Source organism: Bombyx mandarina, chromosome 08 (assembly GCF_030267445.1).
Source record: "Bombyx mandarina strain Sakado chromosome 08, ASM3026744v2".
In the NCBI taxonomy this organism is placed as follows: Eukaryota; Metazoa; Arthropoda; class Insecta; order Lepidoptera; family Bombycidae; genus Bombyx; species Bombyx mandarina.
In genome coordinates this window covers 8,308,107-8,335,914 of record NC_143215.1, presented here as the reverse complement: position 1 = coordinate 8,335,914, position 27,808 = coordinate 8,308,107, and the positions used below count along the sequence as shown (strand labels likewise).

At 36.2% G+C, this 27,808-nt stretch overlaps 2 protein-coding genes across 5 annotated transcripts in view; one reads left to right on the top strand and one right to left on the bottom strand.

Annotated features, from left to right (window-relative positions):
- LOC114252637 (transducin beta-like protein 2) overlaps positions 1-5,458 on the top strand; it is an 85,606-nt gene extending 80,148 nt beyond the window's left edge. For both annotated transcript variants that reach the window (XM_028187202.2, XM_089729180.1), the window contains one exon: positions 2,771-5,458. In XM_028187202.2, coding sequence (XP_028043003.2) covers positions 2,771-2,985 — 215 coding nt within the window. In that variant the 3' untranslated portion in view covers positions 2,986-5,458. The remainder of the gene's footprint in view (positions 1-2,770) is intronic.
- Positions 5,459-7,140: 1,682 nt separating this feature from the next.
- Positions 7,141-27,068, bottom strand: LOC114252636 (tripartite motif-containing protein 3). Of its 3 annotated transcripts, XM_028187199.2 has the most exons (13): positions 26,515-27,068; positions 25,605-25,725; positions 23,959-24,068; positions 23,216-23,853; positions 21,844-22,084; positions 21,148-21,310; positions 20,421-20,597; positions 18,977-19,080; positions 17,492-17,577; positions 17,006-17,164; positions 15,176-15,308; positions 14,194-14,447; positions 7,141-13,376 (listed from the first exon to the last, which is right to left on the bottom strand). In XM_028187199.2, exons 3-12 carry the CDS (start codon positions 24,047-24,049, stop codon positions 14,197-14,199), a joined length of 2,043 nt encoding a protein of 680 aa, XP_028043000.2. In that variant the 5' UTR covers positions 24,050-24,068; positions 25,605-25,725; positions 26,515-27,068; the 3' UTR covers positions 7,141-13,376; positions 14,194-14,196. The 3 variants fall into 3 exon arrangements, with proteins under 3 accessions (XP_028043000.2, XP_028042998.2, XP_089585305.1); XM_028187197.2 differs by lacking the exon at positions 25,605-25,725; XM_089729179.1 differs by lacking the exons at positions 25,605-25,725; positions 26,515-27,068 and adding an exon at positions 24,142-24,160.
- Between the last annotated feature and the right edge of the window lie 740 nt (positions 27,069-27,808).

The following is a 27,808-nucleotide window of genomic DNA, read 5'->3' as shown; positions in this document are numbered from 1 at the left end:
CAGCCGACAAACCCTTTAAATGGTTGGGATTACCCGTTGGTATATAAACTATTGTACATACGCAATCAATGAACGTAAACAAATACTGATTAATATGTATTATATAGCCTTCGCGGGAAAATCACAAGAATTCGGTCATTTGCAATAACATCCTTAATTCATTTACGTTAGTTGAGATTTGTTTGTAAATTTAATACGTCAGTTTATGTTAATTCGATTCGTTGGAATAACATTAAAACTGACCTATATATTAAATAAATAAATATTTACTAACAATCACACCACGTTAACTGGTCCCGTGATAAGTTCGTAAAGAACTTGTGTTACAGGTACCAGATAACGGAAATAAATGTAAGATTTTTATTATACACATACATATATTTAATATACATCCATAATATTGTACTGTATTGTATTGTATTGTATCCATAATTATTGTACAAGGTTTTCGTACGCGAATTGATTATTTAACAAACATCCAAGGCTTTATCGATGCGGGCACCACCTACCGCCACTCATTAATTCATCCAATGCTATTTTAGGTCGCGTATAAAAGTCTCTTCTTAATTACGTAACATCCTTTAGACTTGAACTGCAACGTATCATGATTTTGTCCGACAAAACGTGTTTTTCCTTCTTGACGCGGCGTTTTTATTGTGACCTAATTGATATGTGATATATGATATACCATTAGTCAATATGGTGTAGTCATTATCTATACTAATATATAAATCTACAGTGGTTTTTACGGATGTTCCGTTATAACTACTGAACCGTGCATCTGATTGACTTGAAACTTGGTATCCATGTACAAAATACATGTACTTAATGGATAGGCTATGAGTGCGGAACTCCCTACACCAGTTGCGGGCAGGGACGTCTTAAATTAGGATGGGGCCCTTGGGCACACAAGAAGTTGAGGCCCTTTTGCAAAGTAAAAAAAGCGAATTATAATTAAAAAAAATCTGAGTATGACCATTTATTATACTTAATCAAATACAGTATAATATAATATATCATTAATGATATTAGAATTGATTGATTTAGAATTGATGATATTAGGTAATAGAATTAGACTGGTTTTTTGGTTACGATTTCGATAACGGTTTCTTTCGGGATTTCTGTTGAGCAAAATCTTCTATTATAGGCATAGTATATGTCTTGTAAATAACCTTCTGATTACTAATTTGTGAAAAAAGTGTAATGTGCCCGACAAAAATGTTTTGAGAATAAACGTGTGAGAGAAATTGTCGGTCTTTCGGGGCCTCCTGAGAATGGGGGCCCTGGGCACGGGCCCCGTGTGCCCTTATGGTAAAGACGGTATTGGTTGCGGGGGCGTTAATGATGAGAATCTTTGTGGGGGTGAGAAATAATAATGTTAATATTAAATGCCCAACGAAGCGGACGGGTACAGCTAGTTTGTTATAAATGCCAGTGAATGTAGCCAGCGTAACAATGTTTGTCATTGGGATTGGGCAGAGGAGCAAACTAGGTGTTCTGCGGCTACTAGAGTATATAAATATTAGGTCAATGATGTTGCCACTTGGAGAGATTAAGTCGAAGTATCAGTAGTAAAGTATAACGCATGCTCCAACCATGACGCATGACTGATTTCCAGCAGAAATAAGTAGAATATTTGTATGTAAACTACTTCATTCTTTTTGGTTTTTTTTCCTACCTTTTCTTGTAACCTCGAGGGCTTATACTAGATTCACCGAACCAATAGGTGAGCTCACAGTTTCAAAGCCCAGAGGTTAAGTTTCGTTAGGAAATAATTTTTACATCCACTAGTTGCTTTAATTATATATAGGTATGTTACATTGAAATTAAGACCTAACTTAACAGACCAAAATTGTTTTCCATCAATACCGAGGTAGTATTTATTTTCGTTATAACTGTTTTTTGAGCTCCACAATCTGTCTTTAAAAAGTGTATAAAACATTCGCAGACGAATTTAAGAGAAATCGTTTTTGGAACGAAGTTCCTTACGGAAGGCTTGGAGGGGATAGGGATTTTGCTGCGCGACCGAACTGAAAAAAATGTGATAGTAAAACTGTAAGAAAAAATCCGTGGAAAAAAGTGCGTGGAATAAAACCGTTAAATGAGACGTGCGCAGGCGCGACAGTCGCATACACAAGCGAGTAGTGTATAATACCTTTCTCTTTCTCCCTCTTTCTTTTCGTTCTCTCATCCATTCTCTTTCTATTTTACGTAATTTATTATTTCCTAAAATACTGAATTTCCTAAATACTTTCCTATACTTAAATAAAAACTAATCAGCAAAATTTAAGAGAAAAATCAAGAAAATCTACATAAAATTGAGCACGATTTTTTTTTTGCAAATTGTGTCGATTCTACATTAGCCGAAGGAACTTCGTTCCTACCTGGTGTCCCACGACACCACATCTTTCATTTTTTAATTTAGAAAACTGTATTGTTATCGCTCTCGTCCTATGTATTTTCTTTAATAATGTGTTGTTAATAGTACACCGCAACATACCTGCTGTATCTTTATCTGTCCAGAATGTCGGGTAATTAAACGGTTATCTGGAAGAGATCGCTTTTAGCGATAAGACCGCCTATTGTACAAATGTATTATCTGCTTGTCGACTGTTTTCTGATGTTAAATTTATTGTGTTTTGGTGTGCAATAAAGTATGCTCTCTATCTCCCTCTCTCTCTCTCTCTCGTCCAATTTCAATACAAAACAATCATCTAATCTCTATCCTATTTAAGCTTACACGTAAAGAACGTCCCCGTTGTTATTACAGGTCTAGTTAACTACATGAAGTTTGACGCAAGCGGCCAGTATTTGTTCGTATGCGGCGACCGAGTCGTGAGGGTGCTCCACAACGTTTGCGGATACTTCACGACCATTGAGAGTTGCAAAAGACTTCTCAAAACTAAACAGACCTCCGCCACTGTGGAACGTCTTCATAAAACAATACAAGATTGCAAGCACACCTTAAAGAAATTCGGTAAGTAAGGGTAAAGAGATATCTCTAATTTTGCACTAATTAGTATTTTTTTATATCGTATTTCCTAGGCCGTATTGTAATTTATCTACGGACTGATTATATGTGTAATAACAATTTTACAATCGTAGCAATTGTAAGTAATTAGACCGGTGATAGTATTTTCCCAATGTTTATATTTGTAGGTAGTTTTTATTATTATGTTATTATATCTCGAGACGATAACGAAATAATTACAAAATTGCATTTATATAATATAACGTAGGTAATTAGTTTTGTCATAATTTTATTTTGTTAAGTATGAACTTACAGTTTAAACCAATTAACAATAATTTGCAGACATTATGTAAACATTTCGTGTATATAACTTTATTTACTTGACAATTCGATATAAATTTTAAAACATTCGTTTTTACTTTGTTCGACATGTCAATAGCAGTTTGTTATTGTGAGCGTATGTAGATGTCCTTCCGAAGGTGTTTGAATTTAAAAATATTATTTTTCAATTTTGTAATAATACGGTACATTTAATTTTAGGTAAGTATTGCGAACAGTTTTTAGTAACGATCTCTTGGTGAAAAAAAAAATAAGTTTGTGGTCATTGCATTTGTATTTTGTAAAATGTAGAGAAGTTTTAATACAATATTATTGTAATATTTTCATTGCTCAATAGGTAATAATAATAGTAATCTCAAAAAATTATGATATCTTTCTAATTCAGTCATAATAGATTCATATATTAGTGGTAAATAAAATATCCGTTTTAAATGGTAATCTAATTTTGACAACTGATATGTATTTTGATGTATTTGAGTCAGATTTCTTGGTCAACTGTCACTAAGAAATCAAATCCTGTTTCCTATAGAAATATGCATAAGTCTTATTCCACTAAGTGGTAGATAGTAAGTGGTGTGTTCTTATTAATATTCGATTTGATTTACGACCGGAGCATGACTTGACCTTAGGAATAATTAACCTTTTTATTATTGAGGCAGATGGACGAGCTCACGGCCCACCTGATGTTAAATGGTCACCGGAGCCCATAAACATCAATCACGTCAATAACGCCGCCCATCTTGAGAATCAGTTCTAAGCCCAAGTTTTTACAGTACAACAGCTGCCCTTCAAACCGAAACGCATTACTGCTTCACGGCAGAAATAGGACTCTTTTTTATTTTGACTCACATGACGCCCTGCCGCTAGTGAACTTGAGTTAGAAAGTCAGAATAGAAATTAGCGTGAGGGTTATGTTAGAAGATGAGATACCGCGGAAAGACGATATAAAGAATAGTAATAACTGAAGACATGAGTAAATGAAGGGGATATGATACAATTTGTTAATTTTGAAAAAACTGGCAACAACCTTTTGTTGTACGTTTTCTTCGTACATAACTCTTTCGTCACATGCAATTCGGATTGTCGATAATCCCATTCTTACGGATCGTTTGGAACCTCTGGGTTTGCGGAGGGACTTCGGTTCCCTCTGTATTCTGTACCGTATGCTCCATGGGGAGTGCTCTGAGGAATTGTTCGAGATGATACCGACATCTCGCTTTTACCATCGCACCGCCCGCCACCGGAGTAGAGTTCATCCATACTACCTGGAGCTACTACGTTCATCCTCAGTGCGTTTCCAGAGCTATTTTTTGTCACGTACCATCTGGCTATGGAATGATCTCCCTCCACGGTGTTTCCCGAGCGCTATGACATGTCCTTCTTCAAACGAGACCTGTGGAGAGTATTAAGTAAACGGTAGGCAGCGCCTTGGCTCTGCCCCTGGCATTGCTGACGTCCATGAGCGACGGTAACCACTCACCATCAGGTGGGCCGTATGCTCGGCTGCCTATACGGCAACAAAAAAAATATTCTAAAAATAGCTTTTAAACCTGGAGTTTTAAGGTCTAATATGGTCTATGGGCACATAACACCTTCATTCAATGTAAAAACTCAAAAGTCTTAAAAATGGTACTTTACCCCTTCATCCACTCATGTCTTCAACTATAGTAACACGTGTCATTTATTTTTGTAACGAAAGGTCCGTTTTATTTGGTATTAGCATCAACAATTCGATCTTTGTAATTGACCTTCAATAAAGTTTACCCCATTCTAATAGCTAAAGAAGTTTTTTGTTACGATATTCTTTTCAAATTATAAACTTTAAATGGCCATCCTGTGATATTGCAAAAATGTCGCTTAAACCAAAGAGCCTCGATATGTAGACTTTTTAAAATAAAAAGTTCCGTTACTTAAATAATAAGAGTCAATTCTCCGGTTAATTAAATTTGCATTTGTATAACGTTCTTGCAATTCATTCACATTTTATGTAAGAAATATTACTGTGTGAGTTTTATTTACTAACGAAAACAATGTTTCAGTTGTTTAATTTTTAAGTAGGTACCTACGTAATACATACTTTTGTTTCCATATTATTTAAATGTCTTTGTTACATTGTGTCTCAATAATAAAGTTTCTTATTTTTTTTAATTATTGGTTTCAATTGTAACTCTTGTTGAATACAAAGTTAAGAGCTTTTGTGTAACTAACTGTAAATTAGATAATATTAAACGGAAATAAAACAAGAAAAACCAGAACACATAAACTTATGTCATAAAATTACCGCTATACTATTGATGGACGACCGGCTTAGTAAACAGTTCTTCTAGCATCGCTAATGATTATCATTCTTGCCTGGCGTAATTCAGACGAGGTTCACCCGGGATCCGTTCATTACGATTTTTTAAATTTTTTTATTGCCGTACAAGCAGACGAACATACGGCCCACCTGATGGTGAGTGGTTACCGTCGCCTATGGACGTCAGCAATGCCAGAGGCAAAGCCAAACCGCTGCCTATCGTTAAATACTCTCCACAACTTTCGTTTGAAGAAGGACATGGCATAGCGTTCGGGAAAGTTCAGTTCAGTTCATTTCGGATCAGTGACGGTCAATATTTGGAAGACTTCAAAATGACTCGTTTACATTGCAATCCAGGATTATTCGATATTTGGAAACGTATCGCGACGGCCAGCAGAGTTTATTGAGCAAGTTGTTGTTCAGGGTAGGGACAATGGTAAAAGATCTCGTGGATGAAGCCCCATGCGCTGGACTGATCAAGTGAAAGACCTTACCAAAACCTGATTAACGAGTGCGTGCGCCAAGTGTCAGTTCGCGAATTATGGAGAACATCTGTCAAGGCTTTAATTAGCTAGGATTTCACATGATCACCACTGCTCTGCCAAGAGCAACCGACTATGATGTTAATAATTGTTAGAGCTTCGAAATCGCACTCGGGACATAGGCCTCGACGTTTTTTTTTAAACCTTTTTGTTACTAGCGGTGACTATAGTCAACGGCTAAAAACACCGCCCATACTCGACGAATGACTATAGTCACCGGCTGCGAAATACTTTGCAGCCGGGCCTGCGGTAGCGAAAGGCTTAACTGCGATTGATACTGTACCGATCCATGAGGCTTGACCTTTTTTATTGCCCACCTGGTGTTAAGTGGTCACTGGAGCTCATAGACATCTACAACGTACATAAAAGCCGCCACACACCTTTAGATATGAGTTCTGACGTCTCAGTATAGTTACAACAGCTGCCCCGCCCTTCAAACTGAAACGCATTACTGCTTCACGGCAGAAATAGGCCGGCTCACAAGAGGTCCTGCCGCTAGTAATTACTTGTTTTTGTTACCAGGGTTTCATTTTTATTACGCGATGTTATTCCTTCACCGTGGAAGTCAATCGTGAACATTTGCGATTGCGATTGATAAGTCATTTCAGACGATCCCATCACCTGGTTTCTATCACAGCATAACGTTCTCGACAGCGTAAAGTTAGCCCATATTTTTGTTAGCTCATATATGGTATCGTTTGGCTACGTTTGCCGCTAGGGGTGCTATTCCAAGTGCATACATAATTGAGTTAACTTTTACGCTATAGAGAACGTTAAGAAACTCGCACTAAGCACTCTGATGCCTAATTGTAACCGTAGCCTTTATCTTGACCGAGTTCAAAGACAATATTTTTGGCGCTGCTCTAAAATTTATTGTAGTAGTGTTTACTCCACTCTGCAATATTTTCCCTGGCGATTTGTTCACAGTCAAAATTATTGAAGAAATACAATTTTAATGACTGCAGAAAACTTAAGGCTAAAAGAAATATGCATTTTTTTATTTTTAAATTGAACTTTATTGCGTTTGCACAAAAGTGACGCTATCGACAATACACTGAGATACTCTGTGATTTATTAAGTACAGTTTCACAGCTAACAAATAAACACGTTTCAGCTTCAACAAGAATAATCACTATGATAATCGGGTTATATCCGTGACAGCTCCAAATCAATTTCATCACAAAATATATATTACGATTTTATGTCTAATATATATAGTAATCATTTATAATCATCATCTGCAATACGATACTAATATTGACAACTATAATAATTTTATTTGAACGAACGACGAAAATACATCTTTAATTGATAGTTTTATGTTAGTTTTGTACCAATTTTTTTCATTTAACTGACCTATATAATAAGTTTTCAATAATAAAATTTGTGTTCGTAAATGCATGAGAATTTAGAGGCAGTGAGGCGTGACAGATTTGTGACAAAATATTACACGGTCGGTTTATTATAATAACACTCGGGCTACGAAAATAAAGCATACGTAGCATACAAGACAAACAATTTGTGTCCTATTAAAAGACGACATATAAAAGACAGCCACATATCGAGGGGTGGAAAAGTTATTGGGTAAATTTTGGAAAAAATATCATAACAAAAACAAAACTTCTTCAGTTATTTGAATTGATTAAACTTAATAGAAGTTCAATGAAAAACAACGAATCGTTGATGCTAATACCAAATAAAACCGATCTTTGATTAGAAAGATAAATGTTGCGTACTAAGCGAATTGTCGCTTAAACCAAATATCCTTTCACCCTGCGATATGTATATTAAGTATTTGCTAGCACACATCAGAACAATTTTTTGATTCGTTTATTTATTCGTAATGATTGACGTGAGCATTTTTTTAAAAATTACCTCAACTTTATTTTCATAATCATACTCAAATTACAAAAGAGAATACCGTCAACCAATAACTAACACAAGAGCGAGCGTACACAATCCACACCACACGATTATTAAAATACAAATCTTACACTCAATAGCGGCATCAAGTTTTAACAATCTTTGCCTATTCAAGGTGAGAAAAACATTGTTATAACAATAATGACGCAATTATAACGTTGGTACCGGTCAACGAAACTATACAAATACACATTTTGAAATATGTTTAAATAGCCCCGTGGTGTTTTGGTTTACAAAATACTATCGAACGATGGTATTCGAAAATTCGAACACATTAATGTAAACATTGCCAAAGCGCGCTTAACTATTATGGCAACAATTGAAAGTATTTATTGATACAATAAAACATTGAATTTCTTTTAGTCTCACGTATATTCGTAATTTGAATTTTAATAAAATAAAACAACATGAAATATTATTAGTTTAAATGTGTGATGTCGAATGATTGATTTGAAAATGCAATGGTATTTTTGTTACGAATATTTTTAATTTTATATAACGTATACATATCGCCTTTTCGCATTAAAAGTGTACAATTTTCAAAAATATTCGAAATTGAGTTAATATTCTGAAACATTTGGTTATATGGTTTGGTTTGGTTTGTTTTTAGGTTATATAAACAAAATTAATTCATAGTAAAAAAAAATGTTGCAAAGATGATTTATATTAAGAATATTACATGTTAAACCTTTAAAACACTCTCCTGTAAAATTAGTAAGTGATTGAGATTATACAGTTTTAATGCGAGAAGACGATATAGGTATTGAGTTATATATTGTGTGCGCGTCACTGAGTCGGCACCGGCAACAACGTGATGCGGTCGTAACAGCTTTTTTTTTACATTAACAATAATAATTATTAATCTTTTATAGTCATTAAATGTAATTAAAATAATAACCGTTTCGTTTTATTAATTATTGCAAAATGGTTTTAACCGACAGAACGTATTAAAATGATAACTATATAGTTTCGTCATTTGAAATGGCAAATGTCTTTTAGCCAACGTTGTCTTAGGAGTTAAATAAGACTTAAGTTAAACGAACACAATAAGAACATTTTTTAAACTTTGTTATTTTATATAATATAGCGACCCGCCCTCGCTTCGCTTCGGAAACATTAAAACAAACATGAAACAAAAAATAAAAAATAAAAAAAAATGAATGTTCATCAGGGACAATGTCGGCTTCTAATGGAAAAATAATTTTTCAAATCGGTCCAGTAGTTTCGGAGCCTATTCGAAACAAACAAACAAACAAATCTTTCCTCTTTATAATATTAAGTATAGACATAGAATGTAGGGTATGATATTTGAAATCTTCAATTTCCTTTTCCGAGTCAATTTTAATAATATTTTAGTTGTTCCTTGAGTTGCAATAAATAATTAAATACTTTGTAAAGATGATAAATTCAACGACAACTCTGAATACACTTTCTTAAAAGCGTCCGATGATTCAAGCGAACCTTGGCGACGCATTTGATAAACAATATTATATAAACAACATTTTTCTATTTCTGTTCATACAAATTCATATTGTTATTATACATTCTCCTATGTAGGTAGGTATATTGATGTATTCAAACTGCGGGGGCCCAAGTATGTTTCATTGAACTTTTAAAGCTGAATAACGCTGAGTCAAAATATATGATTTATATTAAATTATTTATATCCCTTTTTTATTTGAATGAAATTATTTCACTTGTTGGTTTCATTGTTTTAACAGAAAATAAAAAAAGTTTTTCCTTAGCATCAAATTGTTAAAAATATTATTTCAAAACAAATGTTAATATTGTCACAGTCGGTGACTATCAGGCACTCGTTCACATTACGAACTATGACTAAATTCTACAAACGCCTAATTCCATTACGCCAAACCTAAAATAAATTTATTTCACAATAAGTATTTAGTCGAAACTCAAATTCAATATAAGTCATAAACGACAACTCAAATATTTCAAGTCTAATTAAATAAGTATTAAAAAAAAAAATTAGGAACAGAATCACTACATAGTATAAAACAAAGTCGCTTTCTCTGTCCCTATATCTGTCTGTCCCTATGTATGCTTAAATCTTTAAAACTACGCAATGGATTTTGATGCGGTATTTTTTAATAGATAGAGTGATTGAAGAGGAAGGCTTATGTGTATAATAACATCCATTAAATAGTGGAGAAATTAATAATAAATTACAGTTTCCGAAGCGAAGCGAGGGCGGGTCGCTAGTATATATAAATAAATTCTATTATTTATATTTGAAACACATAAATTTCTGTACGACATATAAACCGTCTGTACATTTTAGTGCAGTATGTATTGCAATTGTTACAAAGTTGTTAGGTCACGCCAATCGATCATGTAATGGTGTAAAAAAAGGTCCCAATTCTCAGCACCTGCTTATTTAAGAATGGACTGAAACAATACCGCACTAAACGCCCTCGATCACATTTTATCGAAGTATCGGGGGAATATTTGGATTTTAATCAAGTTTTTTTTTTAAATCATTAACTTGTTTTACTCGGTATCATAATGTTTTCGAATTATTTTTCGAAATTATCTCATAACATTGTCGATCAAACATTGTTGTTGATAACTACATATATTTAAAAAACATTGAATTTTGCATTATTTTTAGAAAATGGAAATTAGAATCGCACTTTTCTTTTTAATTGCTTAGATGTGTGGACGAGCTCACAGCCCACTTGGTGTTGGGACGTGGGACGTAAGCGCGTCTTCTCACATGTAAAATTTAACACTGCGATCAAAATTAAAACAATTCCACTCATAGTTTAAATAGCATAAGTTAAATAAATAAATAGCTTAATCATTCGGATATTTTTTTTACTAAAGTTCAAATATAATCTTTATAATTAATACGTTTTGTTATATATTTGGAAATTTAAATTATGTATTTTAGTAACTTGATAACGTGGTAGTGAATTACATTATTATATTAAAAAATAAATATTTGAGTTGTCGTAGAACGATATTGATAAATATTACGTAAAAATTCGAGGCCTCTTCAATATTTTTAAATCAAGTACACTTCCGTTGAGATTCATATTACATAAGCATTAAGCACTAGGAAGTAAATAAAAAAAAACACGATACAACTAATGAACCAATAAAATGCAGTCAACGATTCTATAAAGACTTATAAATATTTAATAATACACTAGATATAACAAAGAAACGTAGTTTATATGTTTTATAGAAAGCTATTTAGTTAGCTTTTAGTTCTTAAGATATGTAAATCATTGATAAAATTCGGTGTAGATACGGTTTTGCCAAATTTTAAGCGCCGTGTAGTATGTTAGCACAAAGATAATTATTATAACATTAATCTTAAAATAGAACGCGTGGGAACAAAATGCAAGTTACACAATATCGGTGATCATTCCCTAAAATAATTAGCAATGAATTCTGCTTTGGAAAACCAAACTCTATGCTACAACTTTCATGATGTTATTGTTCTAGACTGAATAGAAAACTAAAGAAACAGTCGATGGGACTTTCAATTTGCTTATTTTAAAATGAAATTATAGAACGTCAAACAATAAAAATACAATCAATAGGCAACCGGACATCAGCTATAAGGGAGTTTGATTAAATTAATAAGATAATTCAATCACTATTATTCAGGTTTGTATTTATATTTTATATCAACTCTGACTATAATTCTAACAAATTTTCATAGTAATTAATTAACCAATAACAACACAATCTGTATTAGTGTATGATCTATGGGTAGCTTGTTGGCCTAAAGGTCTCTAGATAACAGGCCAGAAACTCCAAAAAAAAAAAGGGTATCTTGTCAATTAGTTTGGCCCCAAATTACGTCACGCGCATTGTAGCTTGAAAATTTGAAAATAGAAGTTGTCCATCTGCCTTTTGAGCATAATGCAATTCCGTGCTAATCTGTTGCTTTTTTTCATACTTATTTGTTTATTTAATCTAACAAAATGGAAGCTTTCCCTTTGTGATATGGTGTTTTAGTTATACGATTGAGCAAATTGACATGGATAAAGGTAGTTATTATTAACTAATATGAATTAGGTACTGATTTGTAAAGCAAATGGATGGATTATTTATGTTTCTATAGTAACTTTGATATTGAATCTATTTGTATGAGATGACGTAGTTTTTATACTTATATAAATAAACGATTTTTCTTGTTAACCATTTCTTAATTTGATTATTAAATATTGTCGTTTTTCTATAATAAACGTGATGTTAGGACTTTTAGACAGTAAATGCTTTGTCCGTAAGACTAGCTTAGAGGAAAATCGCCTCTTAAAAATTAACGATCGATCATTCAGAACGTTATGCTAGCGATCGATACTCATTTATTATATCGATTAAATTTATGGGATCACATCGAAATATTAGATGCATCGAATTCTCAGTCTTAACTCCGAGATTTAAGAACCGAAATGCTTATAATCGTCGATTTTACCTTAAAGTATTAAAAGCTCAAGTAAGCTACATAAACACTATTATGGCTTGTGGGAATTTTGAGAAAGAAAGAGCCAAATTAAAATAACGAAAAAAAAAATCAGTCGCGTTTTCAAACTACTACTATCGACAGTTAACTAAAAAATACACAATAGCAAGAAATAAATACTGTAAGTACTAAAATTAATCGTGTACTATGCGATCAAAACAAAGATAAGCCAATGACCTCTGAGGGACGAGCACGAATGACTATCGATAAAGTATCGCTATCGATAAAATCGAATATAGGGTTTAAACAGCGCCCCTACCGTCCGTAAATAGAACTAATTTCAGAAGCACGAATGAATTTAATTACTTTAGTTTCGTAATCGCGTTGCCACGTTCTCGAAACTCGAAACTTATAATCGAGAGCACGAACATTGTTTTGACATACGGTAACGTGAATCTCGAAGGCTGACTATCGATACATTTATATTACGAATTTGATAGATTTTCGTGCTTGTAAAATTAATGTTACTTCACATGGGAAAGTTCCTAGATGAACTGCTGCTTACTTGAAACATGTGAACAGAAACTTTATTAGAAAATAATTTTACAAAGTTAGTTTTTTTTTTTGTAGTTAAAACCGGTCAATGCCATTCTTAGCTTGATCGCGTAGTATAGCGTAAGTTAGCGACCTGTAGTTAGTGCAGGTCGACTAAAGACTTTGGTGCAAGTACTAAGTTCCGCGCCTTCATTTCGCGCGTGTACATATGGCCGACATTACTATCGTTTCTCGATGCGTTTATGGACTAGCATGAAATTCGTTCGATGGTCATCTTACCAGCGTGACCCGGCTCATTCGAGATGTGGTCATCTGAAACAATAACCAATTAATTTTTATTTGCCTCAAATTAATGGGAATTAGTAATAACAAGTTTAAAAGCATATTACATTGTATAACATGTTTGAAAAAATATAAATATAAGTATATATAGTTAACATGTAGCTTGTTGACTATTTTTAAATGTTAATTGTGTTTTGGTGTGCAGTAAAATTTAATTATGTTTTTATACAATTTACTGTTACCAATTAATTAAAATTTAACAAACCACCAGCACATTACGTGACGATTGGAATAAGTTATAGTAATGAGTATCTACTGTCTGAAACCAGACTCGATATTATGTACCATATTTTATCCATGAGCTTTGAAATAATAGGAGACTGAATGATGCAAGGAATAGCAAGGTGTTTATGTCTATGTCTTTTGTGAACCAATCATACGTTCCAGTTGAAAGGTAGGACAAATCGTTATTCGGACCATAACTTCATCTCTCAAGGTAGGCACAAAAATTTACTTGTGGTCTGTACCGTCTCTGATAGGTGTTAGGTGTGACTAGGGATAAGACGTCCGGTGCATTCGTTGAGCGATGTACCGGTGTTGGAATCCCAGGCGGATACTAATTTTTCTAATGAAATACGTACTCAACAAATGTTCACGATTGACTTCCACGGTGAAGGAATAACATCGTGTAATAAAAATCAAACCCACAAAATTATAATTTACGTAATTACTGGCGGTAGGACCTCATGTGAGTGAGTGTGAGTGAGATGATTTCAAATAATTATAGTCGTATTACGACTATTGCGGGCGACTACTAGTTAGTATAGATAACAAGCTAATTAGTCACCTTTCACCAGTAAGTGTGCAGTCTTAAGCAGTCTCCCGCCAGGTCGGCTAGCAGCACCTTCTTGTTGGGCAGCAGCGCGATGCCGGCGACCCTCCGCGGCTTCTTGTCGAGGAGCTCGCAGGCCGCCAGCGTCTTCCCGCCGCCCCCCGCCTCCAGCACCACGAGGGCGGCCCGCCCGCGCACCGAGCGAGCGCACACGATGTGCTTGCCGCTGCCGGTCTCGTCTATAGCCACCCCACCGTACACCCCTCGACCTGTAAATGAATAGAGATGTCCGTATTTTGATTATCCAATTATTATTTTTTATTTTTTGTGTTGCTTAAATGTGTGGACGAGCTAACAACTCACCTGCTGTTAGGTGGTTACTGGAGCCTATAGACATGCAACGTAAATGCCGCCACCTTGAGATATGAATTCTAAGGTCTGTTTTTTTTTCCTACCTAAACTGATAGCCTTGAGAGGCTATTTCAGCGTAACCTTAACTAGTAGGTGAGCTCACGGCTCAAACCGGAGTGACGTCTCAGTATAGTTAAAGCGGCTGCCCCACCCTTCAAACCGAAATGCATTACTGCTTCACGGCAGAAATAGGCAGGGTGGTGGTACTACTACCCGTGCGGATTCACAAGAGGTCCTACCACCAGTAATTACGCAAATTATAAATTTGAGAGTTTGATTTTTATTACACGATGTTTTATTCCTTCACCGTGGAAGTCAATCGTGAACAATTGTTAAGTACGTATTTCATTAAAAAAATTGGTACCCGGCTGCGGGATTCGAACACCGGTGAATCGCTACAAACAAATGCACCGGACGTCTTATCCTTTAGGCCACGACGACTACATAATTCGACACACCCGAACTGGCGACGTGAAGAATCGCAGTTGAAGCAAAATATATTAATATCGTTATAACCGACATCTACAACTTTGTCTAATTTAAATTTTGAGTACAGTCGTGTTTATTATAAACGAATTTGATTTACCTTTGGGGACGGGGGCCAATGTGTTTTTGAGATTTCCTTCAGAATCGTAGATCCGCACCGCCACGTCAGCTATGATGATGAGGTCTTCGGATAAAGCTAGACCACCCACTAAGCCGAGATCACCGTTGCCTATCTGCAAATATAAATCCGTCAAACATAAAAAAAAAAACATAGATTTTCGATAAACAATGTAATTTGTTAACGTTGATAAAATCATAGATCGAATAGATTATCTAAACAAAACCGATACAATGGAAGTGTGTCAACAAACTTCTATCGTACCATCTTTAAGATCGTATCTGTCTTTTTAATTTATCATTGATTTGATTTGCTAAATAACTGATATTTTTTTAGTTGTAAATAAACTCAATTATGACATAGATATTGAAAAAGATTCATTCGTATGATTACTTTATCCGATCCCGAAAACGTGTTCACGATAAACTTACACGATGAAGGAATAACATAAATATTAACCAGTAAGTTTATAAAAAACACTAGTAAATCAGGTCATGATTCGCTTTGCTCTGACTACGGCTAATTAAATGACGTTTCATACAATTAAAAATCATACATCGATTTCTTGAAACGTTCACGTGCCTTTTTTTTGTGAAGGAAGGATTGCTGTTAGCCCGAAGGCCTTTCCAGTTTCACCAGGACAGATGGGCGGGCAAAGGCTCAGCCAGGAAGGGTGGGATTTGATAACAACTACCCGAGCGCCTCCAAAGGAGATCTAACAGCTTACGGACAGTTGCTTCGCGAATGCATTTACTCTTCTTCCTATTCGTACACTCTTGACAGAGTGGTCGTGGTCATGCATCAGTCGGATACGACCTGCTCATGACTCTCGTGGGAAATTAGTGCAGTGGTTTCCCGTTGCCTTCTGCACCAGCATTTTAGGGGGTATTTGATCCCAAAGGTTTCTGACGCCTCTTCCGTACAGGTTGTCCTGACGGGTGTGTATGGTTATACCGCCATTGCTCGGTCGCCATTGCCCCGTTCGTTCTCTAGCAGGAAGCACCACGGCAACTGTTGGTCGCCGCCGCCATCCGGCGCGTGCAGGTGGGGTTGACAATAGGGCCGGTGAAGGTAGCATTCCGATCTCCCCTTACTCCCCTATGCATTTACTACCGGATCGAAATTGCGACCCGCTAAGAAAATCCGGCGTAAAACACAGCGACATCTATTAGATACCCAAACCGACCACCCAAACTTACACCGCCATCTATTAGAAACTCACACAAACAAAACTAAATCCTTGCCATATTTTACATGAAAAAATATAATTATACCAATATCAATATTGTATTTGTGATTTTGACATATCGTCTTTTCGCATTAAAAGTGTACAATTTCCAAACATATTCGAAATTGAGTTAATATTCGGAATCATTTGATATCAACAGTATTTTTTTTATAAATACTGTCAAAAGAGTGCAGTTTGGTTTTAGATTTTTTTTAGTCTACCTATACTTCGACTACTATTAATACATAATTTTATCTTACTTTAAAAGATAGATAATGTAACTGGTGAAAACAAAAAAAATAAAAAAATAAATGTTGCAAAGATAATTAATATTAAAAATATCATGTGTTAAACCTTTAAAACACTCTCCTGTAAAATTTAGTAAGTTTTGAGATTGTACAGTTTTGATGCGAGATGATATACAACACATTTTATACAAGTTCCGTCCTTGTCGTTCGCACGCAAGAAAATCTGTTCCAAAGCATGTATGTATTTGGTCGTAAGTTTTTTTTTTACTATTCGCTGGTAGCTTGAGAGGTTATATATATAGACCCGGACGGGGTTGAAGCTATCAACAGACGTACTTCTCTTTCGATGTTTCCGTAGCGATCGAAGACGAAGACAGTTCTGGCGCCATTGTCGGCGACGGCCAGACGTCGCGTCGCCACGTCGGCCGCCACGCACACCGGCTCCACCAGACGATCCGAACGAATCGTTCTTAGCGTCGTACCTTCCGTGTTCACCTGAAATTTTGTTGTGTCATTATTATTGTAACTTTTTTTTTTATCCTACCTAAGCTGAGAGCTTTGAGAGGCTATATCAGCGTAACCTTAACTAGTAGGTGAGCTCACGGGGCTCAAACCTGACGACGTTGCTAACACGAACCCTAGCAAGAGCTGCGCTTCGCAGAATCTGCCACCAGATCGGAAACGCGACTAACTGAGAAGATCTGGCGAGAAATTCAGTGGGCAAGTAATCGCCAACTAACTACAGCATATTTTTGAAAACAGATTCTTCTATTTGAGCTAAATTAGTTTAATTTTTCAGATATAAATATAAATTTTGTTCACCTCCGTGATAGTGCGAGTCCTCCAATTGACGGCGGCCACGCCCTCCGCGGTCACAGCAATGCCGGTACAACTGCGACCCGCCAGTCCTGACAATAGTCTTAAAATTTATATGAGGTTGTGAGGTTGTATGGGATTTTCTTAGGTAATCGCAAGTCGTAGAGAAACTTTTCAGTTTAATCATGGTTTTGGTGAATGGTTACCGTCGCCCATAGACTTCAGCAATGCCAGGGGCAGAGCCAAGCTGCTGCCTATCGCTTAATACTCCTATTAATACTATTTCATGTTCTTATCTTATTATTTCCGGCGTTTTGGATACTTTACAGCTTGTTAGGTTATATCAGGTTAATGAGTAACAGTGAGATTTTAGATATAGTAAAAGTTCATCTTACAAATTCTATTGTTTACGAATGTATCCTGAATATTACTTAGTTACAAGATCATCATCAACTTGAAACTAACTGATTTGTGGAATTTTTGAATAGTTAAATTGTTCAAAGAGAATTATTATTATTTTAGAATTATCATTCTAATTGCCTATACACCGTACTAAGGCGTGTAAGCATGTCGTAAAAACTGGGGAATACCATGAAAAAGCGAAGAGATTGATATTTGCTTTTTTTATTACCCCTGTAGGCGACGAGAATACGGCCACCTGATGGTGAGTGGTTACCATGGCCCATGGACTTCAGCAATGCAGAGGCAGAGCTAGGCCGCTGTTTAGCGTTGGAGCCGCAAAATTCAAGGCTAAGAAATATCAGGGATTGGACGAAGATCACCAATGTAGAGCCGCAGTTTCACTTGGCAACAGATTGACAAGTTCGCACTATTAACCAGCCAAGTAAACACAGTTTTTTGTTTTCCTTATAATAATTGTCAGCTTTAAAATAAATTTTCTATTATTGTGGATTTTTTGTTGGGAACGCGAGGAGTTGTGTGATTTGTTTTATTTTGTCTATTTAGTGTTCCTTTAGGTTTAAATGTGTAATAAAGGTGGTTTATTAACTGCTTAGTATCTGTGAAACAGCACAAATGTGGAAAAATGAAACAAAGCCGCTGGACTTAACTTCTCGGATCCTCCAAAAAGTCCACTGAAAAAGTCTCAGTAAATGACCACCATTTTACTGAGATATTTCATCCCATATCATCTCATTTCATTTCATGCCATGTTTTATATTAATCGACTTCATTTTATATTATTTTTATTTTATTTTTATTTATAGCTTCTTATACTAGAAAGTATAAAGGCGGACTTAATGCCATAGGCATTCTCTAACAGTCTACCTTAGGGGAGTGCAGAGATGAAGCTTGGTAGGTGTAGTGTGAAGGTGATATTACTTATTATCATTTTTCATAATAAAAATTATAAAAAATTAGGCTGTATGGTGTGGTACCTTTGCCTTTCCAGTTGGAAAAATAGAACTACTATTCTATTGTTGCCACTACTGATGTTTAGGTTCGTTCGAAATTAATAAAAAAAATGCTCACCTTCATTCACGATATGCGTTTTGAAAGCGAACGTCTCGTCGTCCAACACTTTCACTCTTGAGTTACCCGCATCCAGAACATAAATTTCTTTACGCTTCGGACATCTAAGGAAACATGTAATTAAATTATTATTTTTTTTAAATTTGTTTGACTATCATTTATACTGTTTATAAGCTTGTCAGTGGAATGGATCATTGGAAAAATTTACAATGGGTTATTTTTGTATTTACTTGATGCATTTCAAAATACTAGATGAAATATAGACAATACTGTATGGTTGATATCGGTCGATATCGTGTCATATTTACTAGACTAGGTTTAGAAGTAAGGTTAGTCTTATTTTAATTTTTTTTTGATAATCTATGGAAACTTCATAGGTTGAAGCAGTGGAAGTCGTGTCGATGAGTTCACGGCCCACCTGATGATAAGTATTTACCTGAGGCCACATGAGACATGAGTTCTAAGGTCTCAGTTTTTACAGTACAACAACTCCTCCACCCTTCAAGCCGAAACGTATTACTGCATCACGCCAGAATTAGGCAAGGTGGTGGTACCCGTGCAGAGACATCCTACCAAGTACTACCGAACATTATAAGTTTTGCAGGTTGGACTTTTATTACACGACGTTATTCCTTCACCATGGAAGTCAATCGTGAAGTACGTATTTCCCGTACAGTTACATAGCTTGATACGAATGCACCGGGCCTCTTTTCCTTTAGGCCACGATGACTTATTATTATGATAGATTTATCGCGTGTTTTCTGAGCTCAAGCGGATAGGTACCATTGCCCTACTCATTTCTGTCGCGAAGCATTCCGATTTTTGAAATGTGACAAATGTTTTGCAATCATTCCCGATCCTGCGGACGGAATGGAAAGCAGTCGACGTCGCCCAAAACACGTCATTTCGGATACTCCCGATCCACTAACGGTGCTTTTAGGTACCTCAAGCACCGGTCATCGTTCTCGTCGAACCCGTCGCTTGCGACGAAGGGCTCGACGAGTAAATTAACCCTCAGACAAAGCCCACTGGGTTTCTCGCCGGATCTTCTCAGTGGGTCGCGTTTCCGATCAGGTGATAGATTCTGCGAAGCACGGCTCTTGCTAGGGTTCGTGTTAGCAACGTCGTCAGGTTTGAGCCCCGTGAGCTCACCTACTAGTTAAGGTTACGCTGAAATAGCCTCTCGAGGCTATCAGCTGAGGTAGGATTAAAAAAAAATTTAGGTCATTGGCTCTTAAACTTTTGTAGCCTGTAGAATACAGACCTGTATACTTTATTTGGCAATGGGTTTTTTGAATGAGCTTAAGAGAGCTTAGGTAATATAAATGGGTTGTCTATAGAATCCGGTAGACGTTTAGCTTGGAAGTAAAATAATCAGGCTAGGATACTATTACTACTGTGAAGAAGTTGTAGAAGATAAACCGATCGGACCCTCTGGCGGTACCTGGCTAGCGCGACGGGCTGGCTCAGCTGGTCCTTCCCGTTCCCCCGCGCGCCCCACACCCGCAGCGGCGCGGCTTGTGACGTCACGGCGGCACGCAGCGGCGAGTCGCGCACGGCGCGGGAGAACACCAGCACGCGCACCGACACCGAGCCCGCACTCCACGGACGCATCGAGATCCTACGCCACCAAACAGATAACTGACGCGGATAGCGTTAATTCAATTAAGCAAAACAGTGCTCAATCTGTTTTTTAGCCTATATACATCTACAACGTAAATGCAACCACCCACCTTGAGGTATGAGTTCTCAGTATAGTTACAACGGCTGCCCCACCCTTCAAACCGAAAAGCATTACTGCTTCACGGCAGAAATAGGCAGGGTGGTGGTACCGACCCGTGCGGACTCACAAGAGGTCCTATCACCAGTAAATCGTGATCTCTTTTCAAAATTTAAAAACGTCAAAATATTTTAAATTAACTTTCGGACTGACACGAATCTTAATTGAAGCGTTTTTTATGAACTTCAACTATGGCTCACAAAGCAACTTGAGTCGCTCAGAAAAATCTCGTAATTTCGACTCTATTTTACAAGTTTGTATTTATACACTTGAAATAATAAAATGTGATCGAAAGGCACATCTCGAAGACGTATTTGCACAAGGGTTTAAAAAAAAATAGTTCTTGAAGGGGTCCGTCCTCGCTTCGGACACCCGCCGGTCCCCAACAAACCTATAGAGTCCGGAGTCCAGATCGGTGACGGTGCAAGGCAGAGGAGCGTCATCGAGCGTCGCAGCCGCCGTCACGGGGTCCCCGCCGGTGCTACGAGCCTCACCGTGATAGTCCACGGTGCGGAGAACCACCACCACTTCCAAACCAGACACGCATGATGATTCTGAAATTCATAATCTGTGTGCTTAGTGAGAGTTTTTTAAAGTTCTCGATAACGTAAAAGTTAACTACCACTACCACTTCAACCTCGCAATTCTGCATCGTTCCCTCACTGCTGAGGATCGCGAGCACATGTGACTTTCCTCCATAATTTTCGATAATAGGTAACATAGACCGCATGGTATAGACTACCAACAACCGCTTCCTATACCAGCAATTCTCCTAATTCTACAATTACTGTCAGTGCAACGTTAGTTTTTTATTTCTCTTTTATTGCTTTTGCTTAGATGGATGGACGAGCTCACAGCCCACCTGGTGTTAAGTGGTTACTGGAGCCCATAGACCTCTACAACGTAAATGCACCACCCACCTTGAGATATAAGTTCTAAAGTCTCAAGTATAGTTACTAGGGCTGCGCCACCCTTCAAGCCGAAACGCCTTACTGCTTCACGGCAGGAATAGGGAGGGTGGTGGTGCCTACCCGCGCGGACTCACAAGAGGTCCTACCACCAGTAAAAATACCGTATCATTACTCACCGAGTTGTAACGAACACAGCCCCGGGAAAGTAGTACTGGTCCTGACACGACCGAGCACTACGAGAGAATCCACGAAGCGTTGTTGAGCGTCGTTGTGCGCGAAGTCGACGGCTAAGAACGCGTTCTCTCTTGGCTCGGCCAATGCGGCCGCGTCACCCAGTCTGGCGCCCAAAGCAGCCGCTCTGCTGCTCACTTCACGCACTTCTACCTGTTGCTGTAACCCGGAACACTCAGCTTCCACCTGAAATGGCGTTTTTTTTTTACTAATTTAATATTCTTTTTTTTTTCTCCTACCTAAGCTTGCCTTGAGAGGCTATTTCAGCGTAACCTTAACTAGTAGGTGAGCTCACGGGGCTCAAACCTGACGACGTTGCTAACACGAACCCTAGCAAGAGTCGTGCTTCGCAGAATCTACCACCGGATCGGAAACGCGACCCACTGAGAAGATCCGGCGAGAAACTCAGTGGGCTGTGTCTGAGGGTTAATTTACTCGTCGAGCCCTTCATCGCAAGCGACGGGTTCGACGAGAACGATGACCGGTTTTTATATTCTTTACTGGCGCGTGGCGTATTACAATCCGCACGACTATATTATGTACATAAATTGGTATGGTAGGACAACTGTGATATATAATTTAGACGCGGTACTAACGTCTCAAAGGAAGAGGCGGTATAAACGTTGTGATGTCTATATGGGCTCCGGTGATCGCTCAACACCAGGATTCTTTACTGGCGCGTGGCGTATTACAAGCCGCACGAGTATATTATGCATATCAATTGGTATGGTAAGACAACTGTGACATATGATTTAAACGCGGTGCTAACGTCTCAAACGTTGTAATGTTTATATATTGGCTCCGGTGATCGCTAAACACCAGGTGTGCCGAAAGTTCGCTCACTTTAGACAGGTGGACTGGCTTAGACAGGAAATCAATAATAATATAAAACTATAATCATATACCTAATTCCACATGGACAGTGGCATACGGGCTGTGATCAATGGACTACGACGTGCGCTTAATATTGTTGGGACGTGATTTTGTTTGCCTCTTGTATGTCTTAATATATTATAATGAAATACTGAAGTTGTGTATAATACTGATGGTAAGATAATAAACAAACAGCATTAACGTGATCAACGATGAATATGGAAAATGGCTACTAAGCCTATAGAGTTTTGGGTTCCTTTCATTTTTGTCCTCTCATTTGATTTTGTTCGTGACAAAATAAATTTTTTAAACAAAACTATATTTGAATACAGACAGTCGAATTTGCATTATTAGAATCCTTTCACTTTCACGATGCAAAACTAGTTTCTATCATTAAAAAAAAACCAAGACAGTTTGACAATAACATATTAGGTAGGTACTTACTTTAGATTTCTCTGCATCAATCAGCTTCAATTGTTCTTCGAGTAACTTTCGTTTGTGACTGGCAGCCGCTGCGGCGGCAGACTTTAATTCATTATGCCTCTTCTCTAGTGCCGCTCTCAGTTCCGCAAAGTGTCTATCAATAGCTTCGTCTGCCGCAGTTGCAGCCGCTTCCAATCTCCTCAATTCACCTGCTACCGCTTCCCTAGCCGAACCTAATTTGCTTAGGCATTCGTTGGCTCTGTATAGCAATATTTCTGACATCCTTTTCAACGCTATCGAAAACGGTACAACTGTGTGGTCACACGGCGTGTCGCTGTGCGGTCCATCGGCACAGTAACGACAAAAAACGCAATCGCATGTCTCGCAGAAAAGTAGCTCCCTGCCTGGGTGCGAGCTACACTGCGGTATAACCTCTCGGCGTTGCCGTGCCATAAGATCGAGCAGTTGATTGACGAGAAACGAAGGCGGTAGAGCCGGCACCCCTCCTCGAGGTATTGTGATCAGTTCGCGACAAATCGGACATCGAAAGCTGCCGGCGTCCCGTGTCTGTGAAGCCGCGATGCGCGTTAGGCAATGAAGACAAACCGTGTGTGAGCACGGCAGAAGCTTCGGGGTGTGTTCGCCTCCATCGTAAGTGCCTTAAAGTGAAATTTAAGTTACGTTTTAAAGACAGACAGACATTTACGACGATTATACCGCGGTGTTATATTGAGTGCATGTGTATAAAAATGATGTGTACTAACATAAACATGTGCCGCATGTGAGGAAACTTTCATTAAAGTCCTCGTAGTTGATGGAGACGGTTTCGACGAGCGTGGAACTCATGCTCGCCATCCCGACACCCAGCCGTGAGCTGTCGTATCATACAAGTAATACTCATAAAATAAATTTATGAACAAAAACACTACAAATAAACGAGAACTTACAGCAAAATCAATAAATATTTGATTACACTGGTACACAAAATCAATACACAAACTATTTATTCAATAGACAATAATGTACAATGTTTTGACTATTAATTTTCAGTGTTTATATCTACCACATAGCTATTAAGCTGGCTATGGATACGGATGAGGAAAAACCAATACAAACTAATAAATGATGACCTATTAAGGAAGGAATGAAAAAACAAAAGTCAGGCATCATAATCTGTGCAGTTATTGTTGCAATAGAAGTTTTATTGTTATTAATTAAATAATTATGTGTACACAGTTCAGATGGTTTTTGCTGGTATGATTGTAGATCTTGTCTTATGTGGCACACTGTTTCACCCTCTCTAAATTTGAAAATTAGAAATAATGAATGCATTACCCGGAGATAGAGGATTGATTGTGATATTCTTTGGTTCATAAACTACCAGCTGATTTATTAATTCATCAGTTTGTCAACACATAGTTGCATTTTTTATAACAGCCACAGGACATTGGATTAGGTAATTTTCCATGATAATAAGTTTCTATGTGTTAATCAAAGTTATAAATAATCTATGTGTGCATTCAGCCACTTTTGCATCATTGAGTAATATAAATTCAAACGTACAAACTTTCACATTTATAGTATGTAGTAGCATAGATTGTTGCACTGTCTTTAAAAATATTGAACACATAAAACAATGATGGCCAAATAGCTTCATATATTTCTTTTGTTTTTCCTGTGAAGGTAACTAAACAATCCTAAACTTATCGGTGATTACTGTCATTCATGGATATTAGAGATGCCCATGTTGCTAGATCACTTTGTTTTTATACAAATTATTGCAAATTGCAGAATTTATGCTATAAAATACAAACATACTAACAACAAAATCTGCAATAGATCATAATTAACGAACAACAAATGCAAAATAGCACTGGTATCAAAATTAAATGTTATAAGTGTGTTTGTTGTTTAAAATTTTGGTTAAAATGGTCACAGGAACTTTCAGCTGAAACTACAAGTCCACATAGACCATAAATTGTGAATTAAGACTTTTTATATGAGATCAAAGTTTAAATTACATTAAAATTGCAATATTATTTTTGTAATTCGAATCAGAACATATTATTGTTTTTAAAATAATGATTTGGAATGATCCTTTTGAATGATCCAAGCAGGCATAAAACTTCTCTAAGTCTGATTTTAAAAATTAGTTAATATGTCTACAAATTAATGAATTCATAATATGTATTTACTTTCTATTTTCATGTATTTGAAAATTTATTTTAATCTTGTTTAGTAAAATTATCTGTAACATTCATTTCATAAGATGTATAGTGGATACTATTGAAAACACACAAAGTACATGCTTTAGTGACAAATAACTCAAGAAAAATTAAACTTGTCAAACAAATAAAAGACTTGCATGTGAAGTTTTTGTTGAAATTGTCAACAATTTTAGACTACTTACCTTTAAAAGCTTTATTTGTTTTCTGTATATTATATTCTTTAAACAGATTAACATTTATATGTTGAATATTTTAAGAACCAGTAAAAAGGAACAGCAACCTTTGCATCATCACTGTAGCAACCTATTAATATAGATATTCAATATAAAAAAAATTAAAATTTAATAAGGACTTGATTGCTCAACATCATTATCTCATTTCTAGACAGATTAACTGAATCTTTCAGTTGTAGTTTTAGCCCTATTATACCATATTACACTGTCAATAGTGGGACCAAAGTTTATCCACTTTTGATACACAACACAACGATAAAACAAGTTGTATGTTTTAAGTTTAATTCAGTGAACAATTTTTATCCTTAGTTCTGAAAAAATTAATTAACAACATTGTTTGGGTTTGCTGTATTGAATTCCATTATAGTTTACCAATAAATATAAACAGTACTAAACAGATTAATAAAATAATGAAGGCTCTTTTTAATTTTTTTTAATAATCCATTGATAATACTATGTTTTAGTACTTCATTACTGGAGATGTGCAACAGTTATTGAATTATTAAATTTAGTACACTTCATGTAAATGTTTGAAAAGCAAACTATGAATTAAGTAAAGTTTTTTTTAAATATCATATTTAGTTTTCAGGATTATATTCATTACACAAATTAGACACACTCACAAAACTTACATTTACGACGTATTAAATATTATATGGTTTCTGAAAATAATAAAATTCTTCAAAATGTATTTAAATGAACAAATTTATAATTAAAAAAGCCATTAATAAATGGTATCCCTTGAATGACTTAATTTAAACTTGTAATTATCATTAACTATAGAAGCAATGAAAGCGACTACTTTCAATAAAGAGTTGTACATCTTTTTGTTTTACGAAAATTATTTATAGGTACTTACAGAAACGAACAACAATACATGGACGTGACCTTTGTGAAATAAAGGTATAGGAACTATTTCGTTTCATGCAACGAAACAATATTTTCTCATTTTACAACATTAACACTTTAACTAACAAACATAAACATTAATTTTATTATAATGAACACGTTAGCAATTGTGCACTTTCGTTATACTGTAACTACACTTGTATTTATGCTTGAATAAACTAATACATTTCTTTCTCTGCATATGTATCTATACTGGTGCAATATTTCGTGTTATTTAATAGGGGAAGCTACTAGTTTTAAGTCGATCGATAGTTGTAGCGGAACTATGTCCCATGACAAAGGAACTGCAATTTAAAGAATTCCGCGTGGACTAATCTAACAGTTAAAGGATAAAAGAGACCGCAGGAAGTGTATACATGGTAGTCTAATGATCTGCCGTCTGTATTCACATTATTGTATTTTATGTGAAAGTTCTAATCAAATGTTTGTCAATACAAATTCAAAACTATTATTTTTGACGTCCATTAACCTCATCAAAACATTTTCAGCTGTCAATTTTGAGTAGGGATTGGTAAGCGATTTTAAAATCAACAAAGATGCTATACTACCAAATTTAATTCGAATATGGAATATCGACTCACCTATTGTTGGCATATTTTTCAATTGTGAATGTAAATTGTGATTATATGTATCTTGAATTGTTTGCTTTTAATTATCGTGGTATGGTGCACATTCTTATGGTCTACCTGGTGTTCAACGGTAACGGGATTTTATAAACCAAATAAATCAAATTTTACTGAAACAGCAGTTAGTATACTGCGTTAATAACTATGATATCTATGTAACGAATTACGCAGTGTCAGTCCAAGCTTTTAATCAAAGCTGGAATCATTCATAATGCACATTGATAATTATAAAAAAAGATTAATAAATATTAAACACGGTGTATATGAAGCGCTCGCGAATCCTAAAAGCGATAGTGTACTAAATTGAAGTTGAAAGCAGTATTATTTCGTAAATTTAAATATAATTCCCTCATATCCTATTGCGCAATGATCCATTAATATCACAACTTTTAGACGCCTGCAGCTCTAGCTTTGGCAGCAAGTCCCTGGTAGTTGTGCTCGTCAAACTCGTCAGAGTTTGATATGAAATCTAACCCATAACATCAGCCTGCTGAGTTTCTCGCCAGATCTTCTTAGTGCTCAGTTGCAGTTTTTTTCTTTATCTGGGCTGAGCACGACTTTGCCCAGTTCTCTTGGTGAAACTGGAAAGGCCATCGCCTACATGGACTGCTTTGTCCC

Bases quoted from the DNA above. Each gene is read 5' to 3' on its own strand.
- LOC114252636 (XM_028187197.2), bottom strand. From the start codon at position 26,534: ATGTATTGTTGTTCGTTTCT. The intron at 22,085-23,215 runs GTAAGTACCTAC...ACGCCATTTCAG, and splicing joins TTGATGCAGAGAAATCTAAA to GTGGAAGCTGAGTGTTCCGG. The intron at 17,165-17,491 runs GTGAACAAAATT...ACAAAATTTCAG, and splicing joins GGACTCGCACTATCACGGAG to GTGAACACGGAAGGTACGAC.